Genomic DNA, 15,832 nt, shown 5'->3' with positions numbered 1-15,832 from the left:
ATATAAATCCCATTTGGTCATAGTGTACTATCCTGCTGATAAGTTGCTGTAATCTCTTTGCTAACATTTTAAATTTTTGCATTGATATTAGGGAGATTGGTCTGTAATTTTTCTTCTCTGTTCTGGTTCTTCCTGGTTTAGGTATCAGTACCATATCTGTGTCATAGCTGGATTTTATTGAGCAGTGAGTGGCATGGTTTGAGAGTTGTGTGGAGGACAGAATGGAGCAGGGAAAGGCTTGAGGAGGGAAGACCAATTAGCAAGCCATATCAAGGCATCACCTCTCTGATGTCATGGTCCCCTTAAGAGAGCAAAGACCAAACAACAAGAGTAGCTGGGTGGTATGATGGATGAAGTCAGGAGGACCTGAATTTAAATTTGATCTCAGATACTTGACATTTACCAGCTGTGTGACCCTGGGTAAGTCACTTAACCCTGATTGCTTTGGGGGGAAAAATAGAAGCAGCAGTGCAGGAGAGAGGTGAAGATGCCCTGAACTATGGTGATGGGGGTAGGATTATTATGACTTGAGAAGCACTGAGAATAATACCAAGGTTTTAAATGTGGGTGATTGAACAAAAAAATAGGAGAGTCTGGAAAATGGATGGATTGAGGGAGAAGATAATGAAGACTATTTTGGACATTTAGTTTAACTTGCTTATGGAACACCCAGTAGAGTGTTGGTGATGGAGGACCAGAGGTCAAGGGGAAGGCTAGGAACTCAATACAGAGCTCTGAACCATCAGAAAGAGGTAAGTAAACCTGTTTGAAATGAAGTTGCTAAGAGGATACAGAAAGGAGAAGGCTTGAGATGGAATCTGGGTACACTCCCACAATGAGAAGGCTGATACAAATGATGATCCAGCAAAGGAGACTGAAGGGGAGCTGTCAGGAAAATACAGGACAAACCGAGAGAACAATGTCAGAAAAAGCAAGAGAGACTATCCAGGGAGAAAAAGTGCTCAACAGTGTTGCATGTTGCAAAGCAGCCAGGAAGGATAAGGTCTGGGCAAAGAGATGTGGCCTTTAAGAAATCACTGCTAACTTTCAAGAAAGCATTTTCCTGAAGGACGAGGTCTCTAGGTATACACACAATCAGTCCAGTTTTGGAGTTAACTCCAAGGAAATTTCCAAAACCAATCCATCAGCACATGTATAGTAAGCGTCAGCTGGTGAAGATACAAATACAAGAGTCCTTCATCTCAAGCACCTTATATTCTACTGAATCTAAAGCTTAGGCACAGCTGTATCTAGGTTTCCCCCCAAATGGGTAACGGACTTTTCAGTTCTTATATAGATCACTCAAAGAAAGAAATGCAAATTGGATATAGGACATTCTTTATTTTGCCCCATGGGGGGAAAGCCAGAAGATGCAAAGGAGATGTGAGAGCCCTAAATATAGAAAATACCCAAAACATTTAAATAGACTGTTAGCTCTTCTCAAAAGGGAACACAACTTGAGGGTAACTTTCTCACAGAATCCTGCATAGTTCCCCCCAAAACTGGAGTCCCATATTGTGGTTTAGACACTCCTCCTCCTGCCAACTAATTCTGGGACCCAAGCATGATTTAAACACTATTAAATAAGCAATTTCTTCTCCTCCCTTCTTGGGGCATCGGCCTGTCTGCTTCAGCCAGGCTACCAGCATTTATGAGGTTGCCAGATGCCCTCCTCTCCGAGGTGCCTCTGCTGGGTGCTCCAGCTGTAAATCACCACCACCTTCGGGAGAGAGAGGATGCTCTTATTCTGCCCCACCCTGCCCCCACAGTGCTGGGCGCAATATCCAAATACAAAGGTGAGGAGCATACAGAACAGGACAGACCCAGGCAAAAAGTGTTCCAGCTCTAGTGCATCCTCCTAACTCCCAGTTGCCAATCATCTTGGAGGCAGCATTGCCATTGAAAACCAATCAAGGAAAACACAAGCACCCATCGTTTATTTTGGAAGAGTACTAGGAAAGCCTGCTTCCCTCCTCTCAGCAGAAAGGCGATTAGCTAGAAGAGGGAGGGGAATAAGGCAAACATTTCAGACACAGCCAGTGAGTGAAACTGTTTTTAGTATATATTTATCTACACTTACCTGACTCAAGGAAAGGTTCTACTGTGGGCAAGAGTAGTCACTGGGAAGTGATAGTTCTTAAGTTTTTTTTTAAAAAGCTTCATTAAAAAAAAAAACCCATTAACTTTTTTCTGTATCAATTAAATGAAATGCTAATGAGCAAGTCCACCCATTCCATGGGTAGATGCCACTCAAGATGCCCCAGGGAAGGCTTGTTAGACTCATCAAGTTGACTAGGGAGCTCATGAAATTGATCAAGAACTGGCTTAATCGTTTTTGCACTATTTTTTCAGTACTTGCCATATCCAGCAGCTGCCAATTCTCTTCTGAAAGAAAATATTAATAAAATAGAGGAGCAGGGCTTCTGTGTAGTCCATGAGCCTTTGATCTTATTCCCAAATCCCTATTTCAGACATATTTTTTTCCTCTTCCTCTATGCTCTGTACTAAAATCACTAAACATCAGTGTATCTGCTGATTTAATTTTGAGGCTATGAGTTAGTCCTTCATAACTCCTCTTGTTCAGTAAACAATATTGGTCCATAAGCTACACTCATTTTCATGACGGCCTTTTTGCAGACACTTTGCCATAGCATTGCAATACAAGATGATAAAATGCCCAATGAACTCTGCCTTCAGACAATGAAGCTTACTCCATAACTGTTATCGCCTCTCCAAGGACAGCCTGACTGCTGTTCCATTGACTACAACCATCTTTTGTATTCATTAATACCAAAAAATGTCAAGCTGTATGGGTATAGCAGACACAAGACAGCAGATACAGTGCCCATCTGAACAAGTAGTTCTTTCTCACCAGAGTTAGTGTGCTCATGCAACCAAAATTGGCTTTCCCAGCTCAGACTGGGACCTTCTTCAAGCACTAGTATAAAAGCCAGATCTAAAAAGCTGATGATACCATCAATGACACATGTGAGTTCTTACAATGGTATTCCTTTCAATGGTTGTCTTGACTCGGATCTCACATTTAGACTAATGACAATTCAGCAAATGTTCACAGCCATCCCATGTAAAGACTGGTCCCTATCTCATGGCTCTGCCACCATGCCTGTACAAGAGCCCTGGGGCCTGGAGCCCAAGATCTCATCTGGGCCAGCTCCTCCTGGCAATGAGCCTCTGCTTAGCCAGGCCAGACTTCAGAAAGCAACAGGCATAGCTGGTGGTTGTAGGCCCTGCTTTGCACCTTCCCAGCAGCAAAGAATTGGCCAAAGCTTATGTCTCTTTGACAATGCCTTCAGTAACAGGGGATCAGCCACTGCACTATGAGGTGGCCCTGGAAAAGGACTTTGGGGAGAAGAGATAGTTGCCAATCCTTTGAAGTCCAAATCAAATGCCATCTTCTCTTCTAGGAAGCCTTCCCCGAGTCCCTTCCTAATGCCCCACATCCCTGTGGATTGTTGCCCTTCCCATGCACTTTTTTTAAAAATTAATTTTATGATTATAACATTTTTGATAGTACATATACATAGGTAATTTTTTACAACATTATCCCTTGTACTCCTTTCTGTTCTGAATTTTTGCCCTCCTTCCCTCCACCCCCTCCCCTAGATGGCAGGCATTCCCATATATATTAAATATGTTATAGTATATCCTAGGTACAATATATATGTGCAGAACCGAATTTTGTTGTTGTTGCATAGGAAGAATTGGATTCCGAAGGCAAAAATAACCTGGGGAGAAAAACAAAAAAATGCTAACAGTTTACACTTATTTCCCAGTGTTCCTTCTCTGGGTGTAACTGATTCTGTCCATCATTGATCAATTGGAATTGGATTAGCTCTTCTCTATGTTGAAGATTTCCACTTCCATCAGAATACATCCTCATATAGTATTGTTGTTGAAGTGTATAATGATCTCCTAGTTCTGCTCATCTCACTCAGCATCAGTTGATGTAAGTCTCTCCAGGCCTTTCTGTATTCCTCCTGCTGGTCATTTCTTACAGAACAATAATATTCCATAACCTTCATATACCATAATTTACCCAACCATTCTCCAATTGATGGACATCCATTCAACTTCCAGTTCCTGGCCACCACAAAGAGGGCTGCCACAAACATTTTGGCACATACAGGTCCCTTTCCCTTCTTTAGTATTTCCTTGGGCCCATGCACTTCTATACGATTACGTATTATAGAATTTGTTCACGTGGTATATAATCCTGGTGCCATGAGCGCAGGATGGCCTGGACAAAGGGCTTTCTCATCCCACTCAGCTGCTTGGGCCTCCTCCCCAAATTATGTACTACCTTTGTATCTCTTTTATACATGCATCTGCAGTTTACATATTCTCTTCTCTTTGTACCCTCGGCCCAAAGATTTATGCTCCTTGAAGGTAGGGATTTTTTCTTGCCTCTCTTTGCATCTCTAGTTCCCAATTAATAGTAGCTACTCAGTGCTTATTAACTGATTTAATTGGGGCAAGAGGGCAATTTCCCAGTAAACTCACGTTGAAACTGGAGCATCTTGCCAGCCTCACTTTAGTTAAACTGGCTATCTTGGAGCTTCTAGAAGCCTCTGGAAACTCTTGATGTAACTTACCTCTTCACCTTACCTCTGCAACTATCAGCCTCCAAAGGCCTGTCCTCTGGAGGTACTCCTAACCACTCAAAGTGACTTTTGCTTCCACTGACTGAACAATATTGCTGTTTCAGCAATGAATGTCTTGGGTCAAGCTCTCCAGTGTCATCATTTTCAGTCATCTTATCAGATCCATACTACATCTGGATCACAAAAGGATTACTCAGACAACTGGCAAGTCCTTATTCAATTGTCTCTACCTTGTGACAGACGTAAGAATCATTAAAACATTAAAAAATACACAGAAGAAAGCAAAGCATTCATAAAAGTTCAAAAACAATTTACCGAAAAAAAAAAAAAGTCATCCAAAACTTGTTTTCATTTTATTTTCTAATGAGTAAGTTTTCAAGTACAAATATTCAGTACAAAGATCCTCAGCCTTCACTGGTTGTTTGGCTAGGTTAATGAATTCCTCTTCCCTCACCAGAGTGCAGGCTGTTTGCCACCTATATCACCTCCTTATATCCTGAAAAGGATTAGGATAGGAAATCCTTTCAAATGCCTTAAAACTTGGCTAAACCTAAAGGAGGCACTGTTGGCACCAACAACAAAGATGCCTATTTCTCAGGTGTTTAGATAAGCAGGTAGCAGCCAGACTGACTCTTGCTAATGACTCCTCTCTTCTTATCCTGCGATTCTTGCCTTATCTAGGTCCTCCACATTAGGTTCATAAGCTGGTCTGCAAACTTTAAAAATTATTTCTCTTAACTGTATTTCAATATAATTAGGTTTTAGGGTAATGTTATATGTTAAATGTTTCAGCAAGTCAATAAACATTTTCATTAAGTGCCCACTATGTTCCAAGCACTGAGGATACAAGGAAAGGCAAAAGACAGTACCCCTGTGCTTTAGGAGCTCACAATCTAATGGGAGAAAGCAACAAGAAAACTATGTACAAACAAGCTCTGTGATTGTTCACTCTCATTGGGCTCTTCCTGACTCCATTTGAGTCTGCCATTCTTTTTTTCCGGCTCATTTTACAGTTGAAGAAATGGAGGTTGAGTTAAGTGACTTTGCCCAGAGTCACCCAGCCAGGAAGTATCTGAGACTGGATTTGAAATCTGGTCCTCTTGAGCCGGGTCTGTTGCTCAGACCACTGACCCACTTAAAGCTTCCTGTAGGATGTGGAGTCCAGCGGGAACCTGGGATCGGGGAAGACAAGGAGGGAAAGGCCAGTGGGAATGCCTGGGAGAGATGTGAGGAATAGCGTGGTTAGTGTTGCTGGACTGAGAGGCGGCGGAGTAGGGCATCACTAGGTAGGTTAGGTAAGAAGTGGCCGTCTCCATGACTTCCGACACCAGAGACTGGATCCAGCCGGTGTAGAGAGTCACTGGAGTTTGTTCGTCTTTGGGAGAGTGGAATAGTGAGACTTCAAGAAAATAAACTTGGCAGCTGATGGGAGGGAGGAGATGCGGACCCCTCTGTACCAGCGGGGTGGGCGGCAGAGCAAAGCGACAGGTTGGCTGCGAGATTCCAGGATGACGCCTAGGCTGCGGGTTTGGGTGGTGGCGGGGGGAAGTTGCATGGCCTCAGGAGGACACAAGGGAGTAACAATGCCTGGGGTCTGGAGGTTCTCCGCGCGTTTGCGGGGAGGCACAGATATTTGTAATCGTCCAGCACCGTGCAGCTAAGAGCTGGGAAGGCCCTCGAGCGATGACCTCACCCCGGTCACTCCAAGGGGCACTATTATTCCCTCTGGAAGCCGCATTCGTGGCTGCCACTTTCGCTGGAGTCACGGGGCCCGCCCCGGGGAGATGTGACCAGCGGTCAGGTGACAGATTTAAATGAACCCCCGGAGTCCGACTCATTCAAAGCCTGGGTCCGCCCTCAGAGAACTTTCCCCGCGGGGACTAGGGACCCGTGAAAGAGGAAGCCCGCTTGGAACTGTCAGGCCCTGTGGGCCTCCGAGAGCCAAAGAAGATTGGAATTCTGTTTGCACTCAGCGGGGTGAAGGCCACCCCAACTGGGAACTGGGAGGGGGGGGAGAAGAGTAATGTCGGTGCGGCCGAGGGGCCGAAAGGTCCCCGGAGACCCCGGGCTAACTCCTGGCCCAGCCCCGCAGGTCCCTGGCTCGGTAGCTCCCCATCCTAGCCCGCTAGTCCCGTGCAAGTGACAAAGGAGAAACCTACAAGGGAGGGGAAAACCCCGGGAATGCAGGGGCCTAGCTTTCCGGCTGCGGCCCCTTTAAGAGCAGAACCTCCCGGAGCTACCCGTCCCAACCGACCCCAACTTAACCGAAACCCAACCCGGACTTCCCCGTTACCGCTCAAATATTGCCAACTTTGGATTTTCCCTCCCCCGCTAACCAATCGAATGTCTGTTACTAGGCAGACTTGAGCTGCTGCCGAAGCAAGAGAGGCGCTGCTTCTCCGGGAGGCGACAAGGACCAATAGCAGACGGGGCCGGCTGGTGTATCCGGGCAGATTGAGGCGGAACTAACCAATCAAAAAAAAAAAAAAAAAAAAAAAAAAAAAGGGCCAAGCTACGAGTGGAGCCGGGACCGTGAAGCCGACCCAGAGTCGAGGTGGCTCGGAGGTAGTTTCTTTTTCCCTACTCCCTTTTCTCGTTGGAAAGAAGAGCGAATGCTTGAAGGTGGGGAGGGGGCAGTGTTTGACTTAGAGCAAGCCAGAGAGAATTTGGGCTGCATTTACAATTCCTATCCCACCCCCAACCACAAGCACACCCAGCGTCACCCCCTACCCCCGTTCTCGGGACACCCCTCTGCGAGCGGGACCCGCTAGCCACGCCCTATGCCCCTGCCCCATTTTGCACGGATTCAGCGAGCCGCGGCCCAGGGGGAAAGGTGGGGAATCTGCACCCTCCTAGGCACGGGGTGAGCGGTTGTGCCCAGGGACTGATAGCGGGGTGGGGGTGGGGGTAGGTTTTCTTCTCCCCAGACTTAGCTGCAGCCCCAGGTTCCTCTCTTCTCCGTCATATGCCTAGGGGGAAGGTGGGGTGGGGGGGAGAGGCCGACTGGAGGGAAAGCTCCGAAGGGAGTCGAGGTGCGGAGGTGGCACCGCTTCTGCATGTTGCCACTCTCCCTCTGGGGCTCCCCATGACCCTGGGGTGGCTCAAGTTTGGAGGACTTTGCCAAGATTCACTGCACTTGTGAGGGGAAGCTGGTAGCGCCGGTGGGGTCCCGGTTCCCGATTATTTTGTTTCTTCTTGAAGTGACTGGACGGGCGCCAAGAATAGGGAAGGTGTGCGGAATTTCATTCGGCCCCAAGTTCTGATGCCAAGATGGCAGAAGATGAACCTGATGCTAAGAGCCCCAAGACCAGTGGTGCAGCCCCAGGGAGTGGGGATGCCGGCGAGCCCACCACTCTCCTGCAGAAGCTCCGAGGATCTATCTCGTAAGTTGCCACTCCTGGGACCCCTCCTCCAGATCCCTAGGGGCTTCTGGGTCATCCCTGGGCATGGCTTTCCCACCAGTTAGTCTGGAGGGAGGGAGTCGGCATTGGCAGGATCCCGACCCAGCCATTTGCTCTGTGACCCTGGGCAAGTCACCCCTGGCCTCGGTTTCTTAATCTTGAAAATAAGGGGGTTACACTAGAATGGTCAGTCCCCAGTTCTGGTCTCCTGTGTGCAAGTTTAGGCCCCAAAAGCTTAACTAGAAGTCACCCCGCTGACCATCAGCTTTCTCCTTCCTACAGCAAGGCCGTGCAGAGCAAAGTAGAGGGGATTCTGGTGAGTAACATGGCTCAGGGTGTGATGATGGCTTCACAGGAGCAGTGATAGGGGAAAAAGTGGGAGATGGAGCCAGCAAAGCAGTTTCTAATCACAGTGATGTTAGAATAGATGTGACCTTGGACAAGTCACTCACCCTGGTGAGCCTGGCCACCCTTACCTGTAAAACAGAGGGAGGGGATCCTGGGACCCAGCTCGGGCCCTCACTGCCATCTCTGCGCCCCCTCTCTCTCCAATTATAGCAAGATGTACAGAGATTCTCAGACAACGACAAGCTGTATCTTTACCTTCAGCTCCCCTCCGGCCCCAGTGGTGGAGATAAAAGGTAAGTTTAGTCACAGCTTGGCGGAATGAAGGGCCTGGGTTCCAGTCTCACCTTTGGCAAGTACCAACTGGCACCCACCAGGGGTCTGCATTTTAAAAAAGGGAGAAGAGAGCAAGGCTCTGGGTTTCTGGGCTTGGATAACCTGTGTTTGTGCCAGGGGGGACGAGGCTATGGGCAGAATAACCACCTTCTCCTACCCCCAGCAGCCTGGAGCCAAGTGCACTCAGCCACGATGAGTACATGTATGCCTACAGATGGATTCGAAACCACCTGGAGGAGCACACGGCCACGTGTTTGCCAAAGCAGGATGTTTATGATGCTTATAGGTGTGTGCAGGGGCAGAAGTGTGGGTTACCCTCATCTCCACCCTAGAGCCCCTTAGGACGTGTCCCTACCACACATCATTCCCCCCCCCCAAGCCTCCTAACCCCTGTCCCTCCTATTCACTGGTCTTCCTCCTTTGGGCACCCACTACTCAGAAGGTACTGTGAGAGCTTAGCCTGCTGCCGCCCGCTCAGCACTGCCAACTTTGGCAAAATCATCCGGGAAATCTTCCCTGACATCAAGGCCCGGAGGCTAGGAGGCCGGGGCCAATCCAAGTATCCTTGGATGGAAATGTGGGGAGGGTGAGTGCTGCAGGACCACGCTGACAACACGGGAGGGGGGGGGGGCCCAGGAATACGGTATTCTCCAAGGTGTTAGGAGATCCCTTGTTTGGCCTTCTCCTTAACTTAATACCAGATATTGCTACAGTGGTATCCGAAGAAAGACCCTGGTATCTATGCCACCCTTGCCTGGACTTGACCTCAAGGGCTCAGAGAGTGTGAGTAATGACAAATATCCTTCTTGGGTGAGTGTCTCTGAGTTCATTGGGCCCCCTTTGAAGCCTGACTTGGTTGAGGTCCCTAATCCTGTATGCTTCCTATCTAAGCTGGGCTGGGGCTGCCAGGCACTAGGGATCCTCCCCTCCCCATCCTGATGCAGGGTCTGAGTCCCCAGGAGGGCTCAGGGGCCTCTCCAGGCTTGGGTAGGTAGCTAGTTGTGCTGTCATCTGCCATTTATAGCCAGAGGTGGGCCCAGAAGTGAGCCCAGGTCCCCGTGACGAACTAGTGGAAGCAGCCTGTGCCCTGACCTGTGACTGGGCGGAGCGCATCTTGAAGCGCTCCTTCAGCTCCATCGTCGAGGTGGCCCGGTTCCTGCTGCAGCAGCATCTCATCTCAGCCCGATCTGCTCATGCACATTTGCTCATGGCCATGGTGCTCGCTGGTATGTCAACCTTCACTCCCTTCTCCAAGAATTCTAACACGCACGCTGGGGCAGAGACCCCCAGTTTGGCCATCCAAACCCATCCCCCTGGTTCTCCTCCATACCCCATGCTGGAAAACCTTGTCCCTTTTCAGATGAACCTGATCGGCTTCCACGGGATCCCTCTTCTGCTACCAAGAATGGTCTGGAGAACCCAGATGGAAGAGCCTCCAAAGGGCAGCCCCAGGTGAGGAGGCTGAGTCACCCTCGCTTTGCAGCCCTAGTGTGAGGTGGTGGGATGGGGCAGGTGATATTACTGCTCCTAGCTGCTGATCTGTGCCCTTTTGTCACCTCCATACTTTCTTCATTGTTTTTAGCCCCCCAAGGAGCTGGAGGCCCGAACTGGGTCTGCCCTCCCAGTTCGGGGGGAGCGCAAGAAAACTGCAGAAACCTCAGCCCCGGTGGCCAGCAGTCCCCAAGTGAATGCTCTGGTTGCCCGACTGCCTGTGCTCCTCCCCCGGGTGCCCCAACCACAACTTCCTCGACCACTCCGAGTCTCCCCGCCAGTCCTAGCCCCCAAACTTCCCTCAGGTACCTTAAAAGTCACTACACTGCCTTTGCCCAGTGGGGCTGGGGTGTCCCGGGGAACTCTTCCCATCATCAACATGATCTTGCCCACTGTATCTGCTGTGCCTATACCTGGGAGAGCTCCACAGGAAAGTCCCACCCCGACCCAGGGCCTTGAAAAAACCAGGGAGGCGGGCCCCGGGCAGGGCAAGGGCGTGAAGAGGACAGCCGAAGTGCCTATGAGTGACCCCAGAGGACAGGAGCTAGCTGCCAAAGCACTAAACCAGGATCCAGAAGAAATCGGGCTCGATGCCAAGCGTAAAAGAGGGCGTCCTCGAAAGAAATCAAACAGCGAGGGGGAGCAGAGCTCCTCCTCTGAGAAACCACTGCCCCCTGCAGACTCGGCCTATTCCCCCAGGGTACCGCAGGACTCTTGGGGCTTTGGAGGGGAGAGTGACCTGGCTAGAGGGTCAGTGGGAAAGGAGGAGAGAAAAGTGCCTTCTCTTGGCCAGGAAGATAGCACTGATTTCAAGGGAGAAAGGGAACCTAATGTCCAATATGCCAAAGAAATAGGGGACAGAAGTCTGATCACTTCTAAAGTGAGTGTCATCAGGGGCAACAGAAGCTGGGAAGAGGCCCCCCACTCCACGGGTAAAGAGGCAGCAGAACCCATAGGGCAAGGTCATCAAGAACCAAAAGGGACAGGGTCTCGAGGCTCCCTATTCTTTGGACATAAAGATCCCAAAGCTACACCCACTTAGTAGGTACGTGGTGGGGGAGGGGGGAGATTTCGAATATCCCACATGCACCTTCTCTGATCCTGCTTGTTCTTGGCCATGCCCTTCCCAAGGGAAACCTGTATTGGTCTCCTTCCCCTTACACACTTTGGCGTTCCCCAGTCTCCTGTTCTTCCCTCTGCCTTTCCCAGCCTAGTACCCTTGGATTCAATACTACCTATCAATAAACCTGCCATGCCCCCTCCTTAAATCTCTGGGCCTTTTTTTTTTTTAAAAAGTTGCACCTATAACAAAGTGCAGAGAAGCAAACGGGTCTAGGGGAATTAAAGGACCAAATCTCTTGTGGACTGGCATTGCTCAGTTGTGTCCAAGTAATAGGTACTAGTATCTCTTGAGGATCTGAAGGAAATATAAAACAAGCACAATAAGTGATAAATATACCTCTCACTTGAGTAGAACCAAGAATTAGACTAGGAAAGGAGAGGTGAGGAAGAGAAATAGTGGAGAGAAAAGCAAAGAAAATCACAAAAACAGTGTAAACATTCACCTATACTTATCTATCTCTGCAGACAGTACTATTTAACAATCCATCTTAAAATCTAGGGAAGTTAAGGGTTGGTAAGACATTCAGGCCATCTGATGGCCTGATACTTTTTATATGATCTACATTTCCCAAAAGTAGGGAAGAAAAAAAGCAGTTCAACCAAAACAACATACCACAAAAAATCTTGACATGATGCTTTTCTTTTTGGAGGAAGGGTGTCAAGTTTTATAATTTTTTTTAATAGAGGTAATTGGAATTAAGTGACTTGTCCAGGGTCACACAGCTAGGAAGTGTTAAGTGTCTGAGACCAGATTTGAACTCGGGTCCTCCTGACTTCAGGGCTGGTGCTGTACCCACTGCACCACCTGGCTGCCCCTACAACAAAATAGTAATTAATGAAAAGGCTCTGAATAAGAAGTTTGACTTTGAGCTGCATGTCTGTACCACCCAGCTTTATTCTAAACTTTTAAAAGAAATGCTATTGTCACATTTAAGCAAAAGTCATTACAATGTGGGGGCAGCTAGGTGGCAAAGTGGATAGAGCACCAGCCTTGGATCAGAGTTCAAACCTGGTCTCAGACACTTAACACTTCCTAGCTGTGTGACCCTGAGCAAGTCACTTAACCCCAGCCACAGGGGGGGAAAAAAAAAGTCATTACAATGTTTTAATGGTTCTGCCTAATTCACTTTGCACAGTTCACATTATGCTCCTAAAAAATTTTAGTATGTAGACTTCCTTTTCATCCCTGAACCCCTTGAGATATACTTCCTTATTAGTCTCCACATAATTCCAAATCTCAAGAAAGGTTGCACTGGTCAATGCACAATTCCACCAGCATTATATTAGCTGCAATGCTTCAACATGAACTAGTCTCATATTCTGCCACTGTGAGGAATGGTGGGAGATCAAGGTTCTGTTTCCACAAATAGCCGTAACAACTATAAGAAGGAATTTAGGGGAGAGGGAGGAGTCAAACCAGTGATGTATATTACCAGGAGGTGCTTGAAGTCACAAAAAACTTTATTACACCAAGAATGATGGATTAGTCTCTTATTAAGAATCTAGCAATTAGAGAAAATTTGAAAGGGTTTTGTATACTGCAGGTCTGGAGCTGAGAGATAAGATCATGATTTAGAGAAGGAGATACAAAGTCAGAATGAAGGGTCTATAGGAAGTAGAGTGATAGATAAGAGGTTCTCATCAGCTAGACATGCAGTTTGGAGTAAACTCTGGGCTGTAACCAACCCATCAGTAATTGAAAGACCACAGATTGAGATTCAAAACCTCTGGGTTCGTTCAAATTTTGGTCATGTGTTCTTGCCACTGCCAGGAAGAGCTTAGGCTTCATTAAAATAGATCAGGGAGGGGGAACATATTAAGAAGTGTATGTAGTAGGAAGATAATGATATGTTAGACTTCTGAAGGGTGGTCTTCTCTAATGGAAACTCTTGAGGAGGGGGAGAAGGAAGAGGAGGATAGGACCCCAGTACCTTGAGCATGAATTTATATGGAGTTTCCACACCTGCTTCCTGCAGGAAGGTATTAAAGATTTAAACTGCTTCCCTTATCCTGAATTTGTTCATTCACTGCGTCCTGTTGGGGGTTCAGAATATTGTTTCTGACATCGTCTTTGGCAATTTACTAGATATAACATGAAACCTTAAAAGTTTTTTTTATTTACATTTCTCTTTTTAGTGACCTAGATCATTATTTCATATACTTTATAGTTTGCAATTCTTCTATTGAAAATTATCCATATTAATTTGACCATTTGGGAATGAAGGAATATTATTAAGGTCTTGCCAAGTGCCAGGCCAGTACTAAACAATTACAAGTACAAAAAGCAAGACAGTCCTTGTCCTCCACAAGCTTACATTCTAATAGAGGAAGACAATACATAAGAGAGAATGATGGCCTGGAGGCCACGGTTTTTTGTGGGGGTATGTGGGAGTATGAGGAGGTGAGTTAATGGGGGATGGTAACTGACCATGTCCTTTCCGACCAGGGCTAATGAAGAAAATTGTTTTGTCTGACTATACATAGCTATAATGGGTTTTGTTTTTCCTGTCTTCCCAAGAGTTTGGGAGGAGAGAACAAAAATTTGGAACTGAAAATTTAAATTTTTAGAATTTTAAAAAGTTAACTGCTTTATATATAGCCTATATTAAACTGTTTATCATTTTAGAGAGAGGAAATGGTAGGGTAGAGGAGGGAAAAATTTTCATTCTTAAAATTGTATTACCATGTAATTGGGAAAAAAATTATATAAAAAAGATATGTACAAATTTCAATAAAGATTTAAAAAGTGAATATTTTAATGAGAGCAAAGTAGGAATTGGCCCTTTAATAAATAATATTTTGATTATTTCATCTTTTTTCTTTTTTAATATCTACTTTTTAACGTATGTTTCATAGCGCAAGATATTGGTTCCTTAGTTAATATATATAATTTAACATATAATTTAAAAAACAAAAAAAAATTTTAACTGATATTGGGAAAGTTAAGGGATTTATCCTCCGTTACACAGCTAATAAAGATCTTAAGCCCAGGTGTTCTATCTACTACATTATGTCATTGCCCCAGGCACACAGGAAGAAATTGATTAATTAATGTTTACTGACTTATTTACTGACTTAGTTAACCTTTCTCATCCATAGTCTTCTCATCAGTAAAATGGGGATAATAAAGACCCACCTCCCAGGATTGTTATGAGGATTAAATAACATGTATAAAGTATATAGCTTAAAATGCCATACAAACATTAGTGTTGAAATTATGGCTAGTCTCCACTGTATATTTGGTTACATCTCATGACATGGGAAGGAAAAAGGGTCTTGAAGCAGGATCTTAAGACACTGGCTGCCTCATCCTGCTCTTAGAACTTTTCTCCACATTTTGTTACTCTGTGAGTCTGGGAAAAAGGCTGACTATATCCAAGGCCTGCCCAAAGCTGCATGGAAGGATGCAGGGATGAGGCAGCAGGCTGGTGACTCTATATCCAGCAGATGGTGCTATCCCCAGGCTTAATCCCTTGGAAGGGGACAAAAAATGGGTCTAAATCCAGCCCATCCCGGTATTCCAACACAATCTAAAGGTTTCCTATTCCCTGCCCCCTTGCACCTTGAGCTCTGGTGGCTCAAGGGTTGCAGAAGGGGATGAATGAAACTCACTCAGACAAAACCTCAACAAATTCTTACTCCTGATGGAACTGGGAGTTGAGACCTCTTCAAAGAAGCTGAGCATATCACTTTGCTCCAAATCAAAAAATATTCTACCAACAATCTTGCCATGCTTCCTTTGCACATCCTTTTTACCATATAATCCAGACACAGACTAGCTTTAGGTACAAACATTCCCATTTTCCACACAAATATGGCAGTATTTGATTGTCCATGTTATTTCATAATTATTTTGTTTTATTCTTCATGTTTCATTTTAATCCTAATAATATTTTGTGCTTCTGATGATCAGTGTCCTCCAAAGTGGGGATGAAGCAAAAGTCCCTTGTTAAGGGACAGGTCAATTCTCCGAGAGCCTCCACAGCTGTGGATCATAACATCTGAAGGAGCTGCAAGGAAGTCTTTGCTGACACAAGTGTTACGGAGTGGGAATGAGATAAATTGGAGACAGAGGGAAGAGGAGAGAAGTCAGCCGATACAATGGCCTTTCAGTCAGAGAGGTCAAAGAATGACAACTGCCTCCCAGTTTCCTTATATCATCCTCTCACAAGAGGAGATCCCTTCTACAGGTCTGGGTTGGATCTCCAGCAGCCACTGTCAGGTGGCTCCCATATATTCCAACAGTCCCTGGGTAAGCCCAGTATTAATCTAAAGGCAATTCTGCCATTATGGCTGGTGTGAGAATTGTACCAGTGCCTTGAATATAGTCAATCAATCCATTAGCATTTATTAAGCACCTACTACGTGCCAGGCACTGTGTGAAATACAAAGAGGCCAAGGGGGGAGAGGGGGCTCGGTGTCGGAGGTGAGCAGCTGGCCTGAGCAGAGAGAGGGCAGAGCCCAGAAAGACTCCCAAGAGACTGAGGGGCTGACGCTGCCCTCTGCAATGAGGCT

The 15,832-nt window shown here is 46.5% G+C and overlaps 1 protein-coding gene and 1 long non-coding RNA gene across 8 annotated transcripts in view; one reads left to right on the top strand and one right to left on the bottom strand.

Annotated features, from left to right (window-relative positions):
- LOC141541196 (uncharacterized) overlaps positions 1–15,832 on the bottom strand; it is a 105,880-nt gene that overhangs the window by 70,637 nt on the left and 19,411 nt on the right. The window lies entirely within an intron of this gene.
- On the top strand, positions 6,659–11,457 carry RFX5 (regulatory factor X5). Of its 6 annotated transcripts, none has more exons than XM_074265391.1 (10): positions 6,659–7,187; positions 7,824–8,005; positions 8,306–8,339; positions 8,582–8,664; positions 8,868–8,990; positions 9,144–9,263; positions 9,406–9,487; positions 9,729–9,930; positions 10,065–10,156; positions 10,287–11,457. In XM_074265391.1, exons 2-10 carry the CDS (start codon positions 7,893–7,895, stop codon positions 11,235–11,237), a joined length of 1,800 nt encoding a protein of 599 aa, XP_074121492.1. In that variant the 5' UTR covers positions 6,659–7,187; positions 7,824–7,892; the 3' UTR covers positions 11,238–11,457. The 6 variants fall into 6 exon arrangements, with proteins under 6 accessions (XP_074121492.1, XP_074121496.1, XP_074121494.1 ...); XM_074265395.1 differs by having other exon boundaries at positions 6,660–7,187; positions 8,871–8,990; XM_074265393.1 differs by lacking the exon at positions 6,659–7,187 and adding an exon at positions 7,189–7,244.

This window comes from Sminthopsis crassicaudata, chromosome 4, assembly GCF_048593235.1.
Source record: "Sminthopsis crassicaudata isolate SCR6 chromosome 4, ASM4859323v1, whole genome shotgun sequence".
Lineage (NCBI taxonomy): Eukaryota > Metazoa > Chordata > Mammalia > Dasyuromorphia > Dasyuridae > Sminthopsis > Sminthopsis crassicaudata.
This window is presented reverse-complemented; position numbering and strand designations above follow the sequence as displayed.